The sequence below is a fragment of the Oryctolagus cuniculus genome, chromosome 15 (assembly GCF_964237555.1).
Source record: "Oryctolagus cuniculus chromosome 15, mOryCun1.1, whole genome shotgun sequence".
Taxonomy (NCBI): domain Eukaryota; kingdom Metazoa; phylum Chordata; class Mammalia; order Lagomorpha; family Leporidae; genus Oryctolagus; species Oryctolagus cuniculus.
The window spans coordinates 68,868,042-68,893,060 of record NC_091446.1 but is presented as its reverse complement, the minus strand read 5'-3'; the positions used below and the strand labels follow the sequence as shown (position 1 = coordinate 68,893,060).

The 25,019-nt window shown below is 57.0% G+C and overlaps 1 protein-coding gene across 5 annotated transcripts in view; it reads left to right on the top strand.

The window, feature by feature from the left end:
* The window catches only part of DLG5 (discs large MAGUK scaffold protein 5), a 105,776-nt gene that overhangs the window by 7,565 nt on the left and 73,192 nt on the right, over positions 1–25,019 (top strand). The window contains exon 1 of one of the 5 annotated variants that reach the window (XM_070057900.1): positions 10,500–10,593. The exons of 3 other annotated variants lie outside the window; for them this stretch is intronic. In XM_070057900.1, the coding sequence (XP_069914001.1) occupies positions 10,515–10,593 (79 nt within the window). In that variant the 5' untranslated portion in view covers positions 10,500–10,514. Of the gene's footprint in view, positions 1–10,499; positions 10,594–21,899; positions 22,112–25,019 lie in introns of those variants that run through there. One more of the 5 variants, XM_070057899.1, reaches the window with a different exon arrangement.

Here is a 25,019-nt window from a genome sequence, read left to right as displayed (position 1 = left end):
TGCAGGAAACGGGGTCCCTTTTTGCTGGGCGCCCAGGGCAGCTTGCCTGTCTCTGCTCCCTTCGAGACACGGCCCCACCACAGTGCAACAGAGGCATTTTGAACTAAATAGAGATGCTCCCTGATTGGGGATCGGCCCGCTTAAATCCTTTGTGAGTTGTTACAGGTTGACTCTTGACCTGATGTTCAGTTCGTAACCCCTTAGCTGTTTTAAAAGAATCATGGTAAAGTGTATATAATATTCCATTTACCGTGTGAACACTAATTATGGCAAAATATACGTAGCATAAAATTCTATTTTTTTTTAAAGATTTTATTTTTATTTATTTGAGAGGTAGAGTTACAGAAAGTGAGAGGAAGAGACACAGAGAGAGGTTTTCCATCTGCTGGTTCACTCCCCAGATGGCCACAATGGCCGTAGCTGCGCCGATCTGAAGCCAGGAGCCAGGAGCTTCTTCCAGGTCTCCCAAGCGGGCAGGGGCCCAAGCACTTGGGCCATCTTCTACTGCTTTCCCAGGCCATAGCAGAGAGCTGGATCGGAAAAGGAGCAGCCAGGACTAGAACTGGCACCCACATGGGATGCCAGCGCCACAGGTGGAGGATTAACCTGCACCATGGCACCAGCCCCCAAATTCTGCTATTTTAACCATTTGTTTATTTGAGAGGCAGAGAGACAGAAAGAGAGGGAGCGCTCCCATGCGTGGGTTCCTTCCCCAGATTCCCGTGATGACTGGGGCTGGAGCCACGAGCCTGAGAGGGAACCCAGTTACCCAAGCCATCCCAGGGTGTGCGTTAGCAGGAAGCTGGATTGGAAGTGGAGGAAGCAGGGTTCAAATCAGGCACTCTGATGCGGGATGTGGGTTCTTTAGGCTCCTTTTGTAAGTGGAAGTCGATACGGTATTTCTCTCTTTTGTGACTACCTTATTCTCTTAGCATAACGTCCTTAGGGTTCGTGCGTCTCAGAGCAGTTGCCAGAGTTTGGTTTCTGAAAGGTAGTAATGCCCTGCTCTGCGTACATGCCACGTCTCATTTCCCCATTCATCTGCTGCTGGGAGCTTGCGTGGCTGCCACCATCTTGCTGCTGCGGGATGCTGCCACGGGCATGGCTGGGTGACTGTCTTTCCTGGTTTCACTTCTTTGGGGTTGATACCTAGAAATTGGATGGCTGGATCACATAGTAGTTCTTGGGTGTAACTTTTTGAGGAACTGCTGGACTGAGTTTTGATTCATAAAGTCCGTGCTGTCCGTGGCACCTTGTGCTAGGATGAGTGGCCTGGCTGGGAGTCCTGGTTCCAACATTTTCTTTCCATTTGTCTTCTAAAAAGTGCGTGTGCGTGTGTGCGTGCGTGCGTGTGTGTGTGTGTTTCTCTCCAAATACCTTTTGAAAGTCTCAGGCTTGTTCCTGTGGACTTAGAGGAAGCAGTGTGGTTCCAGCGGTCACCTGTGCGACTTTTGGGCCAGGAGTTAGCCAGGCAATCCCGGCAGCATTCCTGCCTGGCCGCTAACGGGGTGTTCACACATTGTCCGTGTTAATATCTTCATCCCCAAAGACCCTGAAGTATGTGAGTTATTTCTACCTTGTAGACACTTCTTCCTCCTCCTCCTCCCGTGCGGGGTTGGTTTGGTCTCTCAGACTTGCGCGCAGGGTAACCAGGCCATGGTGATTTTTCTTTGTAAGAGGCCGAGGTCTGCGTTTCCCAGGGACACATCCTCTGAACCCTGCTTTGCGGGGATGTCAGTGGCGTTGCTTGCCAAGCGGCCCCTGCGGTCACATGGGTTTGGGCCATGCTGCTCTGAGCAGCTCTTGCATTGTTGGCCTTGTGAGAGTTCACCAGAGTAGTGGTTCCCTGGTGGATTTGACCACACATCTTTTTTTTTTTTTTTTTTTTTTCATGGAGTGGCTTGCAACATCCGTGTTCTGAGGAGTGGCCCCTGCGGAAGCTTTGGCTCTGCCACAGGGACCTGGAGCGGCAGTGGATACTGTTTACTGTTTATTTTTTTGACAGGCAGAGTGGACAGTGAGAGAGAGAGACAGAGAGAAAGGTCCTTCCTTTACCATTGGTTCACCCCCTAATGGCCGCTGCGGCTGGCACACCGCGCTGATCCGATGGCAGGAGCCAGGACTTCTCCTGGTCTCCCATGGGGTGCAGGGCCCAAGCACTTGGGCCATCCTCCACTGCACTCCCGGACCACAGCAGAGAGCTGGCCTGGAAGAGGGGCAACTGGGACAGAATCCGGCGCCCCGACCGGGACTAGAACCCGGTGTGCCAGCGCCACTAGGTGGAGGATTAGCCTCTTGAGCCGAGGTCCCGGCCCTGTTTACTGTTATGTGCATTTCCCCGGGTGCTCTCCCTGTGGCACCAAGGCCTTGAACTTGAGGTTCTGATACCAGCCGGGAGAGTGCTTGTGATTCTCGGGAGCCAAGAGTGGTTGTTTTTCAGATGCTTTGTTCTTGCTCGGCCTCTAGTCCTCCCCTCTCCCGATGGAACTCGGCGGAGATGAAGCCTGGTTTCCTGGTCATTATCCTTGGAGGTGGTTCAGTCTCTCATGCTTTTCTCTGGGCCTGAGTGCGCTGGGTTTCTGGGGTCCCCGGCCGTTTGTCTGCTGTAGGTCTGGAGACGGCACGGGCTCAGCACTGGGCATGTCCTGGACTGGGGAGCGGGGAGGATGGTCTCTGCCCTGGGAATATGTGTTACTTCTGGTAGGACGGGTGACTCGGGTGAATGACCCAGGTTGCCTGCACATAGTTGATGGGCTTGGAGTGGGGGAGGGGGGCAAGGCCCGGGGGCTAGAGACAGCTGAGTGTCACCAGCCCACTCTCGGGAACACCTGCAACCAGGGTTTCAAATCTTGGCTCTCCCACCCCACACTGGGTGATTTCAGCAAGTCTCATCACCTCCTGAGCGCTCTTGTCCCAATCCGTGGAGGCAGGGCTGACGCGTACCCGTGTTTTTCCTCCTTGGGCTGTGGCGAGGATGGAGGTGCCTTACAGGAAGACAGGGCCCCCGAGTGCAGAGCCAGCCCTCAGCCTGTGCGTGTGGTCAGGCGGTGTCACAGGCACGGGCAGCACTTGGGGATAGTGCCACAGCTGCCCGAGGGAGGGAGCTGCAGCGGCCACGGATGAGGAGGCCCACGCTACTGTGTCGCACTGCTTTGGTCCTGAAGCCTACATTGTTGTCGCTCTAGTTGGAGAGGCAGAGAGCTCCTGCCCACCGGTCTACTCCCCAGATACCCACAATGGCCAGTAAGGTTGCTGGGAACACATTCCAAGTCTCCCACATGGTGGGCAGGGACCTGGTTCCTGCTGCCTCCCAGGCCTGCACTAGCAGGAAACTAGAACCAGAGCTGGGACTTGAACCCAGGTACTCTGATGTGGGTGTCTTAGCCACCAGGCCAAGCACCTGCCTCCTGGAGTCCACAGCTCAAGGAAGGTGTCCCCGTGACCTCCGAGGAGTTTGGCCTAGAAAGGACCTTGGGGAAATTTTATCTGGGGGTTTTACAAGATGCCCATTTTCACACAGACACAGGGCAAATGGAGGCCTGATTCTCTTTGACCCCAGAGAACTGAACGTGAGCTGAAAGACAGGAGAGGCTGGGAGGCAGAGTGGAGCTCTTAAGAAAAGACCTCTCAGGGCCAGCGCCGTGGCTCACTTGGTTAATCCTCCACCTGCGGAGCTGGCATCCCATATGGGTGCCAGCTTCTATTCCCGGTTGCTCTTCTTCCAGCCGGGAAGGCGGTGGAGGATGGCCTAAGTGCTTGGGCCCTGCACCCGCATGGGAGACCAGGAGGAAGCACCTGACTCCTGGCTTCCGATTGGCATAGCCATGGCAGTCATTTGGGGAGTGAACCAACGGAAGGAAGACCTTTCTCTCTGTCTCTCACTGTCTATAACTCTACCTGTAAAATTAAAAAAAAAAAAAAAAAAAAAACACAAAAACACCTCTCTTCCTCGCTCTCCTCCTTCCTTTTGAACTTTCCCTCATCAGTCTTTCAAAGACATGTATAAAGAGACAGGAAAATGCAAGGAACACCCATGCAGCCTTCACCTACCTCTGCAACAACTTTTTGCTTGCTGTGATATTTTATGTTTTAAGGTTTATTTACTGGGGGCTGGCCCTGCAGTGTAGCGAGCAAAGCCGCTGCCAGCAGTGTTGGCATCCCATTGGGCGCTGGTTTGAGTCTCGGCTGTTCCACTTCCAATCCAGCTCTCTGTTGTGGCCTGGGAAAGCAGTAGAAGATGGGCGAAGTCCTTAGGCCCCTGCACCTGCCTGGGAGACCCGGAAGAAGCTCCTGGCTTCAGATCGGCCTAGCTCTGGCTGTTGCGGCCATTTGGGGAGTGAACCAGCAGATGGAAGACCTCTCTCTCTCTCTCTCTCTCTCTGCCTCTGCCTCTGCCTTTGCTTCTCTGTAACTCTGCTTCTTTTTTTTTTTTTTTAAAAGATATATTTATTTATTTGAAAGGCAGAGTGACAGGAGAGACAAAGAGAAAGTAATATTCCATCTGCTGGTTCACTCCCCAGATGGCCCAACAGCTGGGGCCAGGCCAGACCAAAGTCAGGAGCCTGGGATTCTATCTAGGGATCCAAGTACTTGGGCCATCTCCTGCTGCTTTCCCAGATGCATTAGCAGGGAGCTGGATTGGGACTAGGGCAGCTAGGCCCTGAACCTGTACTCCAGTACGGGATGCTGGCGTCGCAGGTGACAGCTTAACCTGCTGTGCCCCAGCGCTGGCCCTTGTGGTATTTAAAAACAAAGCGCGGCCGGTGCCACGGCTCACTAGGCTAATCCTCCGCCTTGTGGCGCCGGCACCCCGGGTTCTAGTCCCAGTCGGGCGCCGGATTCTGTTCCGGTTGCCCCTCTTCCAGGCCAGCTCTCTGCTGTGGGCAGGGAGTGCAGTGGAGGATGGCCCAGGTGCTTGGGCCCTGCACCCCATGGGAGACCAGGAGAAGCACCTGTCTCCTGCCATCGGATCAGCGCAGTGCGCCCGCTGCAGCACACCGGCCGCGGCGGCCATTGGAGGGTGAACCAACGGCAAAGGAAGACCTTTCTCTCTGTCTCTCTCTCTCACTGTCCACTCTGCCTGTCAAAAAAAAAAAAAAAACAAAAAAAACAAAAAAAAACCAAAAACAAATCGCATGCCTCACTTCATCCATACTTACTAAAGGATGTGTTCCTAGGAGATAAGGCCTGAACAAAACAGCAATATTAACAATAATATCTTAATGTAATCCAGTACCCAGTTGACGTTCAGTTTTCCTTGTCTCAGAAAGGTCCTTTCACGGGTGGTTTGTTCAAATCAAGATTTAACAAGGGCTGCTGGCTGCGTTTTGTTGATAGTTTCGTAATCGCAGGCAGTTCCCCTGGCCTAGGTTGTTTCAGAAAGAACTCTTTTTTTTTTTTTTTTTTTTTTTTTTTGACAGGCAGAGTGGACAGTGAGAGAGAGAGAGAGACAGAGAGAAAGGTCTTCCTTTGCCGTTGGTTCACCCCCCAATGGCCGCCGCGGCCGGCACACCGCGCTGATCCGATGGCAGGAGCCAGGTACTTCTCCTGGTCTCCCATGGGGTGCAGGGCCCAAGCACTTGGGCCATCCTCCACTGCACTCCCTGGCCACAGCAGAGAGCTGGCCTGGAAGAGGGGCAACCGGGACAGAATCCAGCGCCCCAACCGGGACTAGAACCCAGTGTGCCGGCACCACAAGGCGGAGGATTAGCCTAGTGAGCTGCAGTGCCGGCAGGAAGAACTCTTACGATGTTTGGTGCCACCTGCCTGTGGGGTGGTGTGTGCTGGGTGGCCTCCTGAGTGTGCCATGCGCAGGGACTGGATGGGTCCAGCCTCAGTTTCCCTCACAGGGCCCCTGCAGACACTTGTGAAACAGCGGGTGAAGGGCCCGTGTCCGTGTGGCTTGTTAGTTCTGGCTGCGGGCTCCTTGTTCAAGGTAAAGAGACTTGCAGGTGAAATGAGCGGTGTAAGAGAGGCACAAGGGGTCCCGTGGTGACTGGGAGTCCAGAGTGCGGCCCCCTTTCCCTGGGACTCCGGTGAGGCCCCTCGGCAGGGTTCCGCAGAACACGGCCTGGAGATCCTCGGCCTGGACCTTCTGTTTGCAGCTGTGGGAGAGAGAGGCTCCTGGGGAGCCCGTCCCCACCCCACCCCACCCCCGGGTCGGCGAGGCTACCGGGCACGGCTGGACCCTGTGTGCCCTCCGGCACCCCGTCTCCACCTGCCTTCTGCTAGGTGTCCATGTCTCCAAAGGACATGTGACCACAGCGTGCCCAATAAAAAAACCCTGTCTGCTACCCAGGATGGAGATGTGGGGAGGCGTGGTGTGAAGCCCGATTAGTCCGTCACTCGGTACCTGTTTCTGAAAAATACTCTCTCTCTCTCTCTCTTTTTTTTAACCTTACCCTGCACTGCATAAGAGGACCATTTGCAATTGGTAAATAATTCAGCCCCCTAATAGGACACCTGCTGTGGGGTCTCTGGCGCCTCCTGCGTGGGAAGCAGCAGTGCACTGTGGCCCGGGTCGGGTCAGCCGTGACTGAACCCTGGTGGCTGTCTCCAACCAGGCTGTGTTATCTGCCCAGGGATTTTATGGATGTGAACTGGCTCTCGGGCAGCCCTGAGTCTCCCTGAATCCACTTACCTACAAAAACCAGAGCAGGGGCAGGCTAGAGCCAGGAGCCGGGAGCTCCATCTGCGTCTTCCTCCTGGGTGCAGGGACCCAAGTACTTGGGCCATTGTCTGCTGCCTTCCCTGGCACATGAGCAGGGAGCTGGATCAGAAGCAGGGCAGCTGGGACTCAAACTGGCGTGCTGGCATCGAAGGCCACAGCTTAACCTGCTGCACCCCAGTGCCTGCCCCCCTGAGCCAGTGTTGAGTAAGAAGATGAAACAAAGGGAAAGGAACTGTGTGTATTTCTGTATTGCAGTGTAAGAAGTGTACTTAGGATACCTTAATTCTTTAAGAAAATAGTGACCTTTTTAGCGTCACGGTAGCTTCTGTTTTCACTCCAAATAATTCTCTCTTTCTCTCTTTTCTCCCTCTCTCCCCTCTCCCTCTTCTTCTCCTTGTCTCTCCCTCTCCCTGCTTCTCTCTCCCTCTCCCCGCTCCTCTTCCCTTTCTCCCCCTTCCCTGCCTTCCCCCTCCCCCATTCCTGTCTCTCTCTCCCTCTTCCCCCTCCATCTCCTGCCCCCTCCTTTCCCTCCTCCTCCCCTCCTTCCCCCTCTCCCTCCCTCCCCCTTTCCCTCATCTCTGGCTAGACCTTTCTTTCCGGCTTGCATTTCTTACTTGCTGTGTGTGAGCCCTGTGGCTGGACAGGATCTTAGAGACCTCTTTGCCCATACTCCATGTTTTACAAATGAGAAGCAGTGGTCCAGAGACACAGGTGACTGGCTGAGCCTCCTGTGGGATCCAGGCCTCTTCCCAGACTGGAGGCGGCTGGCTGGGGAGTCTCCGTGTGGGTGCTGGTTTGTCCTGACGTGGGCCTGCCTTAACTGCCACCAGCCTTTACCACGAGGGTGGGCAGATAACAGGGCTCCCTGTGCACGGACTGCCCTCCCGTTCCTGATCGTCGAACACAACCTGTTACGAGCCCGTGCACTTAATACTTGCGTGATCTCGTAAGGGGAGCCCGGCAGCTTCTCTGCGGGGCCGGGCAAGCTTCGGGGTCCTTGTGGGTGTCCTTGTAGAGACCGCGTGTGCTCCCCGCCCCCACCCCGCCCCATGAAAGTCCATGCTGAGATTGTGGTGTCCTAGGCCGTTGTATCACAGAGTCATTCCTTCTGGGCACCTGTCTCGTGATGGGGCCGGCACGTCTACGTCTAGTGCTGAGTCACAGTGGGTCTGCCATTGGCAGGACCTCCGTGTCGCCTTCACTTATGATGCAGCAAAACCTCAGGGTGCTGAGGCCGTGCCTGCTCAGTGCTTAGTCACAGGACAGAGCTTGGGCAGGGAGAGGCCCCAGCCTCTGGACAGAGCCTTTGATAAAGATAAGAGGATAAAGGTCCCTGGGCGCTGAGTTGGGACGCACCCTGATGGCCAACCTCAGTGGGAATTGGATCCAGGAAATGGGCAAGAAAGTAAACAAAACCAAAACTTGCCGGTTCTGGGTCCTTCTTCTGACAAAGCCGCAGAGCCGTGGCGGCACTGCTCGGGGTGCTGAGTGTCTGCATGCCGGTGTGTTTTCCACTCATTCCTGCCAGAGCTGCAAACCCCCTGTGTGTGTCTCACTGTGCCCTGCTCCCCCAGTACTGTGGGCCCCGGGAGAAGGAGCAAGCCAGCAACCAGCTGCCCTGACCTCCTGTTTGCCCTCAGCCTCCTGCATGTGGAGGCTTCTCCCTCAACCCTGCGGGGCTGGCCCTGGTGCCCGCGTCTGGGTGTGGACCCTGGGCAGATTCAGACCCAGGTTTTGGATCCATGTCTGTCCCTGCAACTTGCTGCCTTGGCCCTGCTCCTGTAGGCTCTGCACAAGTGCCGAGCACACAAAGATGAGAACGGTGCTGTGGTCCCTGGGGGACACTGCAGACCAGTGCTGCACCCTTGGCCTGGGTTTGTTCTCTTGGCTGGGGCGCATGTCGTCGGGATTGCTGGAAGTTTTCCTTTGCGATGGCCCCGTCTATTCTGGGAGGTCCTCTGCCTGGCTGACTCAAGGCGCCCTGAGTCTGTTACATTGTGAATGGTGGCAGTGTAGATGGAGCGGGACAGATGTTGCTGCCCAGACTTGGGGCACCCAAGGAAGGAGGATGTCCGGTGAGCGGGGGATGCACAGGGCTGGGAGGGGCAGGCTGCTGCTGGAGGCTTGATGGCAGCCTTGCTCCCGCATTCGCTGAGCAGGCGCTGGGAGAGCCTCTGGCTGCCGCCCGTGCAAGACGGGGCAGGCCTGGCTGCTGCTTCCAGCCCTGCTCCCTGGGCCTGGAAGGAGGAGCGGGCTCAGGGGCGGGCTGTGTCATGTGAAGAGGGCCCCGTGGCCAGCGGTGAGTGGGTCAGAGTACAGGCTAGCTGGCTCTCCCAGGTGTGGGTGGGCTTGTGTGAGTTGTTGGTGGGTTTGCAAAGCTGGCTTTTTCCTGTTGGGAGTCTGAGAGCGAAAGCTGAGATGCTGGAGATGAGAGAGTGAGGCCTCTGGGGAGTTGGAGATGCAGTCCCTGCAGTGGGCTTCTCTGTGGGGTGCAGGGAGTGGCCGAGGAGTGAAGTCATGGGTGACCATGCTCTCCGTTGGTGTCCCCATGGCCACCTCACCTAGCCTCTCCAGGCCTGGTGTCCTCTTGTCTTCCACGGGATCTGTGATGCCGCCTCCCTTCTGGAGCTGGAGTGCCAGGCAGGCGCGTGTTGCAGGTCGATGGCACACATACACCATGCAGTGGCATGTGCACACGCTAGGCGTCATTGGAGTGCCAGGCAGGCACGTGTTGCAGGTAGATGGCACACACATGTAGGCAGTGGCATGTGAACACGCTAGGCGTCACTGGAGTGCCAGGCAGGTGCGTGCTGCAGGTAGATGGCACACACATGTAGGTAGTGACATGTGCACACGCTAGGCGTCATTGGAGTGCCAACACGTAGATGGCACACACATGTAGGTAGTGGCATGTGCACACACTTGGCGTCATTGGAGTGCCAGGCAGGAGTGTGTTGCAGGTAGATGGCACACACATGTAGGTAGTGTCATGTGAACACGCTCAGCATCATTGGAGTGCCAGGCAGGTGCGTGCTGCAGGTAGATGGCACACACATGTAGGTAGTGACATGTGCACACGCTAGGCGTCACTGGAGTGCCAGGCAGGTGCGTGTTGCAGGTAGACGGCACACACATGTAGGTAGTGGTATGTGCACACGCTAGGCGTCACTGGAGTGCCAGGCAGGTGCGTGTTGCAGGTAGATGGCACACACATGTAGGTAGTGACATGTGCACACGCTAGGCGTCACTGGAGTGCCAGGCAGGTGCGTGATGCAGGTAGACGGCACACGCATGCAGGCAGTGCCGGGTCGGTGTGTGTTGCAGGTCGATGGCACACATGCAGGTGACAGGTGTGCACATGCTAGGCATCGGCATTGCATAGCACATGATCTGTTTTCTCGTTCCATCGTACCAGCAGCCCTTGAGAGGTAGTGATCTAAAAATGAGGACCTGGTGGGGGCGGAGGCCAGGTGACTTGGGGATCAGTTTAGGGGGGCGGATCAGAGCCAAGGTACTGGGCCTAAATCATGGCTCTGCCCGAGGGTGACCCTGGACAAGTCACTTTCATTCTCTGCCTTTGTTTGTTTCCTCATCCGTGCAGTGGAGTCAGTGAGACGGCTTTGTATTGCGAGCGAGGATTAAATGAGCTGCCGATGGGAAGTGTGCAGGGCAGGGCCTGGCACCATGAGCCCGTGTGCGCACGGGCTGTGGTCTTTATTTCCTGGGCCATGGTCATTTGTTTCCCACACAATCCCACACTCAGGGTGTGGTCTACAGCCCTAGGCTGGTTTGCAGACTCTCGGTTCCTGGTCTGTGATGAGCTGTGCGTAGAGACTTAGGGTAAATGTTTAGCAACCTTGAGAATAGCTTACCCTTGCTGGGACTCAGCGAGCACACGGCTTCAGGTGCTGTCGGATCACGCGGTGAGTGCCATGTGGCATAGGTCACAGGACCACAGGACTGCAGACGAGAGGGTGGCAAGATCGGAGGGGGCTTGCGTCACTGCTGCCCACCTCTGGACAGCCAGCCTCCTGTGGGGAGCCTCAGCCAGCAGCAGCAGGGGGCATGGACAGCATGTTGTGGGCCAGTGCGTGGCGACTCCAGGCGGTGAGGTCCCGTGATGGAGACTTATTAATGAGCAGTTGTCTCCGTTTCACTCCTGTGACGGGTGCTTTTCTCGTCTCTCCCCTGGCAGGTGTGGTTCAGGCGGCCTTCCACTCAGGAAGGCGCAGGATCCCTTTCTACCTCTTAGACTGATGGGAACTGGAAGCTGGAAACTGTTGGTGGCAGGTGGGTGTGCCACCCCTGCTGCACGGCTGTCCTGAGCCACCAGCTCCTGTTTCTGCAGGGCCCGCGGGGAAGGTCCAGGATGCTCACGGCAGTGCCGCAGGAGGGGTGTAGAGGGTGGAGAGCAGGGCAGGCCGCCAGTGCGACCGTGATGTGTCTTGAAGCCCAGCGGTGCTCAGGGGAAGGTAAAAAATGCGGCGAGATGGGTAAGGCAGAGCTGGTATGTAAATGAATGCAGAAACAGTGCCCTGGGTTGCACGAGCAGAAAGGAGCAGACAGACAGAAGAGGAGGGGCGCCCATGGGCGCAGGAAGGGAAATGAGAAGTAAAAGGAAACACGAGAGGGAGCGGAGAAGACACGCTGCTATCTTTGAGGCAGGGCCCTCGGCTGTCACTCGGCTCCTGGCACCGTGGCGTCTGTGTGTCTGGGCAGAGCTGGCAACCTCAGCGTGGCCTCAGTAGGGTTATCCGCGCTGTCAGAGGCTGAGAAAGGCTGGGGGTGGGCAGCGTGGTTCATGGCACAGGTGGCACACTAGGGACATGGATGATTTTAATGATCTAGGTGATTGCAGGAGCAACAGGTGACCTGGCCTTCGATTAGTTTACTTTTACTTTTTTTTTTTTTTAATTTACTTGAGAGGCAGACAGAGGAAGAGATAGAGATGAACAGGTGGAAGAGTGAGCGTCTGTCTGGTGGTTCACTCTCCAAATGCTCACAACAACTGGGGCTGAAGCCTGGAGCTCGGAACTCGATCCAGGTCTCCCGCGTGCGATGGCTAAGATCCAGTTGTCTGAGCTGTCGCTGCTGCTGCCTCCCAGGACATTAGGAGGTGGAGTTAGGAGCCAGAGCTCGTCCCCAGGCCGAGAATGCTCTTTTATTATTGTCCTGAATGTCTCTGGATTTTTATCTACTTTAAAGGCAGCACGACAGAGTGAGAGCGAGAGAGCGAGCAAGAGAGAGAGAGAGAATCTTCCATCTGCTGGTTCACTCCCAGATGCCTGTAATAGCTAGGGTTGAGCCAAGCTGAAGTCAGGAGCCAAGAACTCTATTTGGGTCTGGCATGTGGCCCAAGCACTTGAGCCATTGTCTCCTGCCTCCTAGGATGGGAAGTGGAGTAGCCAGGACTTGAACCAGGCACTCTGACATGTGACACGGGCATCCCAAGTGGCAGCTAAGCCTGCCGGGCTGAACGCCTGCCCCAAACCCAGGCACCTTAACCGCGAGGCCAAATACCCGCCCGTAGTGCGCATGTGCGTCAGTGATGCATAGTCTTACCCTGGCCCTAGTGGAAATTCTGGGTGGTCACCCCTCCAGGCAGTCAGTTAGGAAAACACGTGCTCAGTTCCTTGTGCTGTGGACTGCAGGTCATGGGACACGTAGGACGGGGACACAGGAGGCAAAATTTGCTTTAGGAAGGGGAAATCCCATGTGGCATCAGGAGCAGCGTTCTTTCGGGGAGACAGCGCGCTCCTGCTGGTGGAGCGGCGGGGGGTGCCTCCACCAGTTCCTCGTCCCCGCCACCTGCGGCCCTTGCAGCTCTAACTGAGCTGGGCTTCGGGCTTTAGATTTGGGGCTGGCAATTCAAAGCAAACGAAACAAAATATTACAATAGGGTGAGTGTCCCTCACAAGAAACACAGGAGACCAGAAGTGTTCCAGATTCCGGGACATCGGTGTAGACCCTACCCGTGAAGCATCCCTGCTCTGCAAATCCAGAATCTGCAGCCTCCTAAACCCAAGACCCTCTGAGCGTCGGGTCGGGGCTCTGCAGCTTCTGGATTTTGCACCTTACTGGATTGTGGGTTTTCAGAGTAGGGACCCTCAGCCTGTATGCGATTAACCAAGTTATTGTAGAGCATTTAGAAAACGCTGGGGACAAAACAGAGCAGCAGTTGTAGGTAACGTTATTAACCAGAGATAGCCACTGGAGGCTTTCTCTCTCTCTTTTTTTGATCATAGCATGAAAAGGGAGGTGGCTCTTTGGGGTAGCAGCTGAGACGCGGCGTGGGACACCCAAATCCCATCCTGGAGTTGCCTGGGTTTGAGTGCTTGCCCTGTGCTTGATTCCAGCTTCCTGCTACTGTGCATCCCGGGAGGCAGCAGTGGTGGTGGAAGGCTTGGGTCCCGGCCACTCATGGGAGAATGAGATTGAGCTCCTGGCTCCTGGCTTCAGCCTGGCCCAGCTCTGGCTGTTGCAGGCATTTGTATAGGAAGACGGGACAGCTCTGATCAGTGAACCCGTGGATGAGATCTCTCTCTACCCCCTGTCTGTCTCTGTCTCTGCCTTTCCAACAGATAAGAAAAATAAATAGATTTAGAGAGTAAAAAGGTGGTCTTTTTTTTTTTTTAAAAAGACTTATTTATTTTTTTGAAATGCAGAGTTACAGAGAGAGAGAGAGAGATCAATCGATCGATCGATCAATCTTCCATCTGCTGGTTCACTGCCCAAATGGCTACAACTACTGCGGCTAGGCCAGGCCAAAACCAGGAGCCAGGAGCTTCTTCCAGGTCTCCCACATGGGTACAGGGGCCCGAGCACGTGTGCCATTTTCCTCTGCTTTTCCCAGGTGCATTAGCAGGGTGTCGGATTGGAAGTGGAGCAGCCGGGACTCAAGCCAGTGCCCATATGGGATGCTGGTGCTGTAGGTCCTGGCTTAACCTGCTGTGCTACAGTGCCAGCCCCCAGGGGGTTGTTTTTAATGAGTGCCCTGTCAAGATTAATGTCCCCAGTTCCCCTTGACCAGAGATCAGAGCTGTCCCGTCTTCCTGTACAAAGGGCACCGCAGTGCAGCCCTGCATTCACAGGTCTCTGTCCACCTCTTTGTCTCTTCACACTGAGACCGGGCCAGGGGTGCTGTGGGCATCAGAGGTGTGGACGTGGCTGAGGCTGTGCATACAAGTTGCCCGGCTGCCCCGTGCTGATCCTGAGTCGCTGCCGGGTTTCTCAAGGTGTGCTCTTCGCATGGCTCCTTCAGAACCCCCTGGGCAGCTTCTAGAAGGCGACTCTGGGGTCGGGTCCCCAGGAGGTCGTTTGCACAGAGGCCTTTGGGAAGTGGCACATGGTGTCTGCACCTGCCCGGGAAGGGACGCAGACAGGCCACACCTGTTCCCTCGCACCTGAGGCAGCGCCGCCACTTGAGGCCGGGTCCGGGGACAGCCAGGCCAGGAGACCATAGCTGGGAGATGCGGCTGTGCGGGCCTCTTTCCTCAGACGGAAGTGGGGGCTTCGTGGTGGCTCTGCTGAGCCCGAGTGCTGTCTGGCATGTGTCTTACCAGTGTCCCCAGGGGAGACGGCCCTCACAGCTGGCTTTGGGGCGAACGTCCGGAGAAGTGGGTCAGGACAGAGAACTCCTCGTCCTGCCCCTCCCTAGGGAGCCAGCTGTTGGCCCGGGCCCACCCAGGCCCTGGCATCTCTCCAGGTCGGCAGAGGAGCTGTCTGTGTGCCTCGGCTGGTGCCTAGGTTTGAGGGTGTCAGGTGGTGTGGGGGCGCCACTCAGCCAACGTGGGGAGGACGCAGAGGACGCCCCAGGATGCCTCTGGTGCTGCCGCTCGTAGCTGCACAGCCTCTGTCCTGGAGGCCAAGGCCTCGCTCTGTGGGGCGTGCTGCTTCCTTGCACTGGGCTGGGGAGGCCAGGTGAGTCGCCCAGGGGCAGGCAGCCGAGGAGGCGCTGTCTGGCAGGTGCAAGCCGCGGGGCTGCTCTGGACGGCTGCTCACGCCTGCTCTGCCTGCCCTCTGTCTCCTGGGGTGTGCTCCTTGGCGTATTCACACAGCCGTGCTGTGGCGGTGTCAGCGAGTGAACGGCCCACACGAGGAGCCCACGGCAGTGAGCTGGGCCCTGATGTGCCGGGCCCATCCAAGGAAGGGAGCGTGAGCTGAGGGCCAGCCTGCTGAGGGAGGTAGCTTCAGAGCCGGGCTTTGAGGGCTGGGTTGAAGTCCGTCAGGTGCCAGGGAGACGCCTTCCGGGCAGGGGGAGCAGGAGCCCATGGGTGAGGCGGGAAGAGCCAGGCCTGCTGGGTGGCTGTGGACACGGGGGTGAATGGAAGGTGGCCTGGCTGGGAAGGGTTGGAGGAGCTGAGCCGAGGGAGGAAGGAGTGCCCATGCTGTGCTGGCCTCCGTGTGTGTTTCCCTTGCTTCTGGGCCGCGTGGCTCCCGCAGGTCGCCGGCTATCCGGGAGCCTTGGCTGTGTCCCCCGTATGACGCAGGCAATGGGGCAGCTTGAAAAGGAGTTTGTGTTGGTGATGTGAGGCACATGAGTACGTGGCAGGGAACTGGGCGTGCAGTCAGATGCGCAGTAAGCACTTGTCTCCTTCTTTGAATGTTGGGGTGGGACCGGGTGACTTTCCCGTGCTGAGCCACAGGGAGCCCGGAAGGCTGTGGCGTGTGGAGTTGATAAGCTAATGCCCCTTTGCTGTCATGCCTGAAGATGACGGTGGTGGTCTCGTGGGGGTACTCTGGGGGTGTAGGGTGGTGGGCAGGATGCATGGGCCAAGGCCAGGCTGAGGGGAAGCGTCTTGCCCATCACAGGCAGCCTGCTGGGGCGGGGCTGCTGCTGTGCACTGCTGGTGCTCTGGGCACAGGTTCTGGAGGGAGAGGCCAAGGCTTGAGCTGTGGTCTGGTGAGGCCTAGCCGCTCCAAAGGGATCCTGGGTAACCGGGCACTAGCTGAGTGGGAGTGGGATGCATGGCAGGAAGCTGGGCCACGATGGCCGTCGTGCAGCATCATGGTGGCCATAGCCAGCGTTTATCCAGCTCTTACTGTGTGTGCCTGGAAAGTGTTCGTGGTTCATCTCTTTTTTTTTTTTTTTTTTGACAGGCAGAGTGGACAGTGAGAGAGAGACAGAGAGAAAGAGAGAAAGGTCTTCCTTTGCCGTTGGTTCACCCTCCAATGGCTGCTGCGGCCGGCGCATTGTGCTGATCTGAAGCCAGGAGCCAGGTGCTTCTCCTGGTCTCCCATGTGGGTGCAGGGCCCAAGGACTTGGGCCATCCTCCACTGCACTCCCGGGCCATAGTAGAGGGCTGGCCTGGAAGAGGGGCAACCGGGACAGAGTCCGGCACCCTGACTGGGACTAGAACCTGGTGTGCCGGTGCTGCAAGGCGGAGGATTAGCCTAGTGAGCCGCGGCGCCGGCCTCGTGGTTCATCTCAACCGGACCTCCCAGCAACCCTGAGATCCAGGTGCTTGCAAGGACACGCGTGAGAGCCCATGGTGCGGCAGAAATGACCTCACCATGTCTTAGTGTCGCTGCTCCGGCCTGGGGGACCACGGAGACCTCAGACATCAGCCTGCGGGTGGGCACGGGGGGCAGCTTGGCCAGGAAGTCGTCAGCAGGTGTGGAGGAGCAGCCCCTGCTGGCTTCCCCTGCCCGCTCAGTAGCCAGCAGCTGTCCCGGAGCTGCACACCTCTGTGCTGCATCTGGGGAGGGGGCGATCCCAGGACCCACTCGTGCCAGGGCTGGCCTTGAGCCAGAGCCCTTCCTCCTGGGGTCTTCCCGTGACCTTGCCCCGCATCGCACCGCCGCTTCCTCCCCTGCCCCACCTGCCGGCTGGGCCTCCCAGACGTGCACAGGCCTGTCGGGAGCCAGGCCTTGGAGGGGCAGGGGCCACTTCCTCTGGAGCATGGGCAAGCTCAGGCTTGAAGGCGCAGATCTGGGGCCCAGCCTCGTGACTCGTGCCCTCAGGAGCTGCTCCTGCGCGGGTGCCAGGTGGTGTCCTCCGGGGGTCGGATTAAAAGATAACTCTTGGCAGGAAGCAGCAGGCCTCTGCTGGCCTTACTAAGCAGGCCTGGGCGGCTCAGCGCGCCATCTCCTGGGCCCTGCTCCTGGCTGCCTCTGCCTCTCCTGCTCCCCCGTGCTGTCCCTCTGCTGCACGCCCGCCCTGGAGCCCAGGCAGGCAGCCCCGCCCCGTGCGCCTCACCTTGTCACCAACCTCCCTTCGCTTCCCTTTCTCTCCCGCCTGCTCCGTGAAGAGCAAAGTCCCAGAGAATCGCAGCCTCGAGGTGTGGTGGGAGGTGGAGATGCGGAAGCGGAGAGCAGGGCCCCCTCGCTGGGCCTGAGTGTGGCGCTGGGTGAGTCGAGTGTCATTCGTCACCAGCAATGACTGCTGGGAGGAAGGTGTTTGTCTGAGGCCAGGGCTTCCTGGCAGCAGTGCTGGCCGTGAGTCGGCCCGGGTGGCCCCCGTTCCTGGACTGTGCGTGGGACGTGTGTGGGTCTCTGGGAGGCCCACAGGGCTGTGCTGGCCTTGGGCAGTGGGGACGGAGAGGGCGGCCCTGTGGGAATGCCCGCCACCCTCGGGTAGCCCAAAATGCTGTGACGTGTTTTCAGACTTCTTCCCCATGTCTCCGTCTTGGTGTAGACCCTCACTTTGGGAATCACATACCTTCATTGTTTGACCCTGCCATTAGGAAGCGGTACCATAGATTCTCTCTCTCTCTCTCTCTCTCTCTCTCTCTCTCTCTTTTTTAAAGTTGCTCTTTATGTATTTTCCTAAACATTAATTTTCTAAGAGAGAAGATTCTTTTAGGAATATTTTCCAGGGCCTGCACTGTGGCTCAGCAGGTTAATGCTCTGGCCTGAAGTGCTAGCATCTCATATGGGCACCGGTTCGAGACCCAGCTGCTCCACTTCCGATCCAGCTCTCTGCTATGGCCTGGGATAGCAGTAGAAGATGATCCAAGTCCTTGGGCCCCTGCACCCATGTGGGAGACCCAGAAGAAGCTCCTGGCTCCAGGCTTTGGATCGGCGCAGCTCCGGCTGTTGCGGCCATTTGGGGAGTCAACCATCAGATGGAAGACCTTTCTCTCTCTCTCCTTTCTGTGTAACTCTGATTTTCAAATAAATAAATAAATAAATCTTAAAAAAAAGAAGGAATAGTTTCCTTTTTGGGTACTTAGCACATGGCTGCATATACAAGACTGACCTATTTTTATTTTTTATTATTTTTCATCCCTCTCTCTTTTTTAAGATTTATTTATTTATTTGAAAGGCAGAATTATAGAGTAGAGGCAGAGAGAAAGAGAAAGAGAGAGAGAGAGGTCTTCCATCTGCTGGTTCACTCCCCAAATGGTCGCAACAGCTGGAGCTGTGCTGATCCGAAGCCAGGAGCCAGGAGCTTCTTTTGGGTCTCCCACGAAGTGCAGGGACCCAAGCAATTGGGCCATCTTCTGCTGCTTTCCCAGGCCATAGCAGAGAGCTGGATTGGAAAAGGAGCATCCAGGACTTGAACTGGCGCCCACATGGCGTGTCAGCACTGCCAGCGGCGGCTTTACCTGCTACACCACAGGGCCCCCCAACCCCTTTTTAAATGATGTATTTATTTGAAAGGTAGAGTTGCAGAGAGAGAGGGAAAGACAGAAAGAAAGAGGGAGAGAGAGAGGGAGGAAGAGAGGGAGAGAGGGAGAGGGAGAGGAGGGAGAGAGGGGGGGAGAGAGAGAGAGATCGTCCATCTGCTGGTTTACTCCCCAGGTGACAACAACGGCTGGGGCTTGATCAGGATGAAGAAGCCAGGACCGGGAACTCCACTCGGGTCTCCCATGTAGCCCAGAGACTATGTACTGTCTTTGGCTGTTTTTCAAGGCACATTAGCAGGGAGCTGGGTCAGAAGTGGAGCAGCTGGGATGCCGGCATTGCGAGTGGTGGCTTAACCTGCTGTGCCACAGCACCGGCTCCAGCGCCCCTTATTTTTAAATCAACAGTGAAATAGTGAAATAGTAAAAGTGATTTTTAAAGATTTATCCCAGTAGTGAGATTATTTGATTTTCTTCAGACTTCTGTTTTAAACAGATTTTGAGTGCTGGGATTTTTTCCTCCGAGTTGGCTTTGGAAACTGTTCAGAGCTGCAGACGAGTTGATCGTAAGGAAGCTCTTGTCCGGTGTTCACCTGGACTCACCGGCAGCTAGCAGCCGGCGCGCCAGCTGTCTTATCCTCTCTCTCTCTACCTGTGACGCCACGTTGATAAATTTCCTGACCCATTTGGGAAAAATGGTGTGGCCACGAGGACACCTCTCCCTGGGTCCCAAAGTGTGCATCGCGCTCTCAGAGGGTGCGTGGGGAACCAGGACACAACTCCTGCAGCACCCAGAAACAGGGCCTGCTCACACTGCCCTGTGCACCTGTTAGACTCCTGACCAGCATGTTGTGCCTGGTGGCCATCTTTATGTTTTAAAAATACGGGGTATAGGTTTGGTTGTCGGTGACTGGCCTGTGCCTGTGAGGTAGCTGTGTAGGGCCCCTCTGCTCTCTGCAGGCTCTGTGGTCACAACAGCCCGGAGACTCTTGCAGCGGCTCCAAGTTGAAAGCTTCTGTGTTCTGAATCCCTTCCGTCTCTGAAATCTGACACCTCCAAGGCTGGACATTTTGAACAGTCTTGCTAAATTCCTTTAAGTACCCAGGGCTCAAATGTCCCATTGCCCACAGGGCTCCAGGTCGTTTGACATAAAACAGAGAAAGGCCAGGAGCCTCTCCTTCCGAAGCGAAGCTTCTCCTCCCCTCTCCTGGTAGTGTGGGGTCACTGGCCTCCTTAGCTCTGGACACCCTCAGAGCACAGCACCACCTGCCAGGGGAAGAGGGTCTGGCTGGGGGCTGCAGACAGAGCGCCCCCTCACTCTCCCCTTCTCGCCCTATGCTGGCAGGTGGAGGTCTGTGAGCTGAGCTGAGCAGCACAGTGAGGTCTGTGCTGCAGAGAACGGAGGGAGCAGGTTCGGGGGAAGGCGGCCAAGTGGTCACAGCCAGCAGCATGCCACCTCCGCACAGCACGCTGCCCTGCCGCACCGAGAGCTTTGTTCCTTCCGGACTTAATCCAGCACCCACGGTGTTCAGTCTGAGCGCAAAGGAGGAAGCCAGGGCTCCACAGCCAGCTTTGTTTGCCCTTGGGTGTGTGGCTGCCTCTCCCTCTCCCCTTCCTCCCTCCCTTAAGATTTATCTATTTATTTGAGAGGCAGAGTTACAGAGAGAGGGAGAGAGAGATCTTCTCTCCACTGGGTCACTTCCCAGATGGCCTCAACTGCTGGACTGGGCTGGGCCAAAGCCAGGAGCCCAAAACTCCATCTGGGTCTCCTGCGTGGATGGCAGGGGCCCAAGTACCCGGCCACCCTTCACTGCTTTCCCAGGCGCTTTAGCAGGGATCTGGATCAGAAGTGGAGCAGCTGGGACGTGAACCGGCACCCACCTGGGATGCCAGTGTTGCAGGCAGCAGCCTAACATATTGTGCCACAGTGCCGACTCCCTTTATTTTTTCATTTTGAAATTAATTTAAAAAATGACAAATTGTTTATATTTGTACACATACTGTTTTGGTTTTGAATATTTTAAAATTCGAGAGGCAGAGAGAGAGAGATGGAGAAGGATCTCCCATTGGTGGGTTCACTCCCCAGATGCCCTCAGCAGCAGGGGCTGGGCCAGGCTGAAGCCAGGAGCTGGTGGCAGGGGCCCAACCCCTGAGCCTTCCAGGGTCTGCATTCGCAGGAGGCTGGCACTGGGAGCAGAGCCTGCGTTTGAGTGTCCCAGGTGGCCTCTGAACTGCTGTGTCCAGGGCCCGCCCACCACTGAGTCCCTCCTGGCTCCCTGGCCCTGTGGGAGCTTCTGGGGCTGCAGAGATCTGGTCTCTGGAACGCACAGTGTGCTGTGGGTGGTGGCGCACGAACAGTGGCAACACAGTGCATCGGTGCAGTGTCCAGGGCGTGCACGCGGGGTGGGGTTGGGGCTCCCAGAGCACAGCCAGCGCCTGACCCGGCTGGAGCCTCAGTCTGCCCGTCTGTCCGAGGGGCGCAGTGAATGACCTGATCTTTAGGGTCCCTGCCATCTGTTACATCTCCTGGCTGTCCGTGGTGACCGGTGGCGTCTGAGGGCCTGTGTGTAGAAAGTGCTCCTGAGCCAGACAGACCTGTGTCCTCTGTGTTTATCTTTTCCCAGGTACTTCCTTGTTCTCTGATGGGCCAGTGACACTTGTTTTGCATGGCCGGAGTGTTTTTCTCACAAGTTGGCTTGGCTTGTGGCCGTGTGCTGGTGCCAGCAGGCCACTTATGGGTCACGGGGTAGAGAGGGATTGAGGGCACGTGTCAGATGTGCTGCTGTGATCGGAGCCAGGATTCGGTGTGACTCCATCTGCTGCCGTATCCCTGGCTTCCTAAGGCCTCATCCCGCTCGTGGGGGTGTCTGTCCCTCGGAGTGTGGACTGGGAGGACAGGGCCGGGTGGTCACCGTGGGCTCACGTCACAGAGCCCACCCACAGGAAGAGACAGGTCCCAGCCTGCAGGAGGGGCAGGGATCTCCCTGCAGCTCCTCGTCCCTGGGCCTCCTGCTAGGAGCCTTGGTCAGGGCTATGCAGCCAGCAAGTAGATTGGTGTTGCTGTGTCCTGGAGCCACACAGAGAGGAGCGAGATTTGCAGCACATCAGCTCACAGCCAGCTGCTCGGGGAGGAGCTCCTGGAGCGTGTGTGCTGACGCCATCTGCGTAGGTCCTTGGATCTTTACCGCGCTGCCCTGCGGGAGTGACGTGTGGCACGGGCTAGGGGACCGGAGCTCTTGGAAATGATGTGAGCTGAACTGTTTCCATTGCGTGTGAGACAGCGAGAGACAGGCAGACAGGTGAGCTTGCCAACCTGTGAATGGCTTGCCTGGGTGGCAGCTGCTCCCTACTGCGTGTCACCTCCTTTGCTGCGTCCCCACTGTGTGTGTCACGCGCTGCTGCCTGCTGTGGGATGCAGAGATAAGCCAGAGACTTGTCCCTGGATTGCTTTAGCAGGAGCACCCGGCACAGAGAGAAAACACAGGGCTCCTTGCTCATAAATTATTGAAGATTTCTAGACGATGACAGCAGAGCGTGAAGCCACCTGTGGGGCTTCCTGGGACTGCAGCAGTCACATGCCCGTGCAGCTGCCCTGGTCTCCAGCGTCAGGAGAAGCCAGGCCTGGTAGACATCGGCTGAAGCTGCGGAAAGGCCCACATCTCCCAGTGGGGTGATGACAGCAGGTTGTTTCCAGGCGGGATCTGGGAAGCTCCAGAGCCTGGAGGGATAGCCAGGATGCCGGCAGGGGTGGTGAGCGTGCTGAAAGCACCCGGGCATCAGCATGTGCTACGATGGCCGGGCCAGAGGCCTTGGGGGGACTGCACTGAGTCCTGCCGTGGAGACCCTAGACCGGCAGCTGCAAGGCAGCCAGGAGGTAGGTCTGGGGACACACAGGGGACACGCTCTGTGCAGGTGGCATTCACAGGGGCTTGAAGTGGCCGTGCCGGAGCTCCCCGTGACCCTTCCATGTGAACTGTGGTTATGATGCTCTGCGTCGTAAGATGTTAAGATGAGGAAGCAGAGGGACACAGCGGTACCCTGTCCCTTGCCATGGAGGAAGGTGGCAGAGCTGGGACCCTTGAGAGCCCAGGTGAACTGGGAGGTGGCTGAGATGGCTGAGCCGCGAGAGGTGTTGGCAGTGGAAGGAGGTGAGTGTGAGAGGCAGGGCGTGGTGGGAGGACAGTGGACCTTGTGGCTGCTGGAGTCTCCCAGTCAGGAGTTCCACCAGCTGTCCTGTGTGGGCCACCAGTGCTGGCAGGAGCACCCCCAGTGGGGAGCTGCTTGCCGGTGTCTGGTAGACCTGCCAGGTGTTACCCCTCGAATTTGGCCCCTGTCTGCTTGGAGGCTTCCTCTTTTCCTTATTAGCACCCTTCGGGCGTGAGGAGATGGTGTTCTCTCACATTTTCTCGGCCTGCATAGGTGTCGTGTCGTGGCTTTGTGCCGAATGCAGCACTGCAGGGGTGGATGGAGCCACCTGCGGCAGGTGCTGTGGCCTGCTGGATCTTGTGCACATTTAGGACAGTCCTCTCTAGCCCCCACCCACAGGGGCCTAGTGCCCCTCCTCCTCAAATCAGCCGTGTCCCCATTTGTTTCCTGACAGCTCCAGGAGGGCGGTTACCAGGCAGGGGACCTCCGGGAGCTTGGTAACCCGAAACCGCCTCTCGAACTGTCTGCCTCGTCACCACCCTTCCAGCGGGACCTCGGCCTCCGACTGGGCCAACTGGTTGAGCCACTGTCATGGGCACTCATGGGAAACAAGTGGCCTTTGTGGTGAGCCCGTGGACGGAGCGTGCCGTCAGCAAGGGCGAGGTGGCCAGGCCCTGGGCAGCCAGCCTGGAGCCGGGAGGCCCAGGGCAGACTCGTTTTTCTCATTGGTGGGGGACGCAGAGCTGCAGGAACTGTCCTCCTTTTCAGGCTGCAACTCTAGACTGTTTCCCAGTGTTTTTAGTTTCAGTTAAAAAAATTAAAATTTGTTTGAAAGAGAGACATAGATAGAGGGTCTCTCATCCGCTGGTTCGCCTCCCTAACACCTACAGCAGCCAGGGCTGGGCGGGGCCAAAGCTGGGATTCTGGAACTCGATCCAGGTCTCCCTTGTGGGTGGCAGGAACCCAAGAACCTGAGCCGTCACCGGCTGCCTCCCAGGGTGTGTGTCAGCAGGAAGCCGGAATCGGGAGTGGAGTTGGCACTCGGCCCCAGGCCTCCAGTTTGGGATGCAGGCACCAGGTGGCGTCTTGAGTGCCCAGCCAGATGCCTGCCCTGTCTAGCAGTTTCCAGGGCACTTGCGCCTTGCGCCTCTGGGACCCCTTTCCAGCCAGGTGTTTACCTTTTCTGCACAACTTGCAAACGCAGAGGAAGACCAAGACTTTTGGAGATTTCTTTTCTTTTTTTTTTTTTTAAGATTTATTTATTTATTTGAAAGTCAGAGTTACACAGAGAGGAGAGGCAGAGAGAGAGAGAGAGAGAGAGGTCTTCCATCCGATGGTTCATTCCCCAGTTGGCTGCAAAGGCTGGAGCTGCGCCGATCCAAAGCCAGGAGCCAGGAGCTTCTTCTGGGTCTCCCTTGAGGGTGCAGGGGCCCAAGCACTTGGGCCATCTTCCACTGCTTTCCCAGGCCATAGCAGAGAGCTGGATCGGAAGAAGAGCAGCCGGGACTAGATCCGGTGCCCATATGGGATGCCAGCACTGCAGGCGGAGGACTAACCTACTGTGCCTTGGCACCGACCCCATCTGAGTATCTCCTAATTCCACGTTCTCGCGAGCCTTTGGAGGTTCCCCCTCCTGTGCGTAAGAATGGATTCTCCATACCTCGGGACTCCGCCAGGTGGTCATGGGCCCAGAGTGGATGTGGGCATGTTCTTGTCTGCTCTGGAGACTGTTTTAGGAGGCGTCGGTGACTGATGGCAGAGCTAGGAAGGGCCTACCCTGTGAAATGGTTCCAGCGGGGTTGGTGTCATTCCCTAGAACTGTGTCCTGAAGCTGTGCCCTGCTAGTGTCCATGGCCCTTGCAGTCTGTCCCCGTTGAACCATCTGCCCAGAGTTCTGCTGTCCTCTGTCGCAGGTGGGGTACGGTCTTTGGAGGAGGCGGGGGGGGGGGGACCCTGGCCGGCCCAGGCCGTTTCTGTGGGGCTGGCTGAGGGGCTCAGCTTGCAGTCTGCACCAGCCCTGCTCTGCCGCGCTCCCCCCAGCCCTTCCCACCTTTGATGCAGTCACTGTGGGCAGAAGTGCTGGGAAAATGAAAGAACACGTGTGGACTCAAAGTGTGCCCCTAGGACAGCGCGTGTTTGCACACCATCCTCCCTGTTTCCATCTAAGCTGAGAAGCTGGGGGCCCAGCAAGCCCCAGGACACAAGAAAATTGGCACTTTGTTGGGCTGCGTGCTGGTGGCCGCTGGGTGTCTGAGCCCCGTCTGCCATGAGAGAGCTGGATTTTCCAGATGGAAATGACTGGCCACTGCAGCCCCTCCCCCTCCCCCTCCCCCTCCCCCTCCCCCTCCCCCTCCCCTCCCCCTCCTCCTCCTCCTCCTCCTCCCCCTCCTCCCCCTCGGCGGCTTCTATCCCTTATCTCTCTGCTAAGGTGATGTCTGCCCGCAGCACGTGTGTCTCCTTTATTCTCGGTAGTCTTTCCAAATTCATTCTTTTGGATTACTTCCTTCTTTGCACACAGGCTGAAGATTTCAACAGAATCTCTTTAACTGTTAGGTTTTCTTTTCCTTAATAATTTTCCCCCCAATTAACCAAAGCAATATGATGCTTATGGAAAAAGAAAGATTCTAGAACTATGC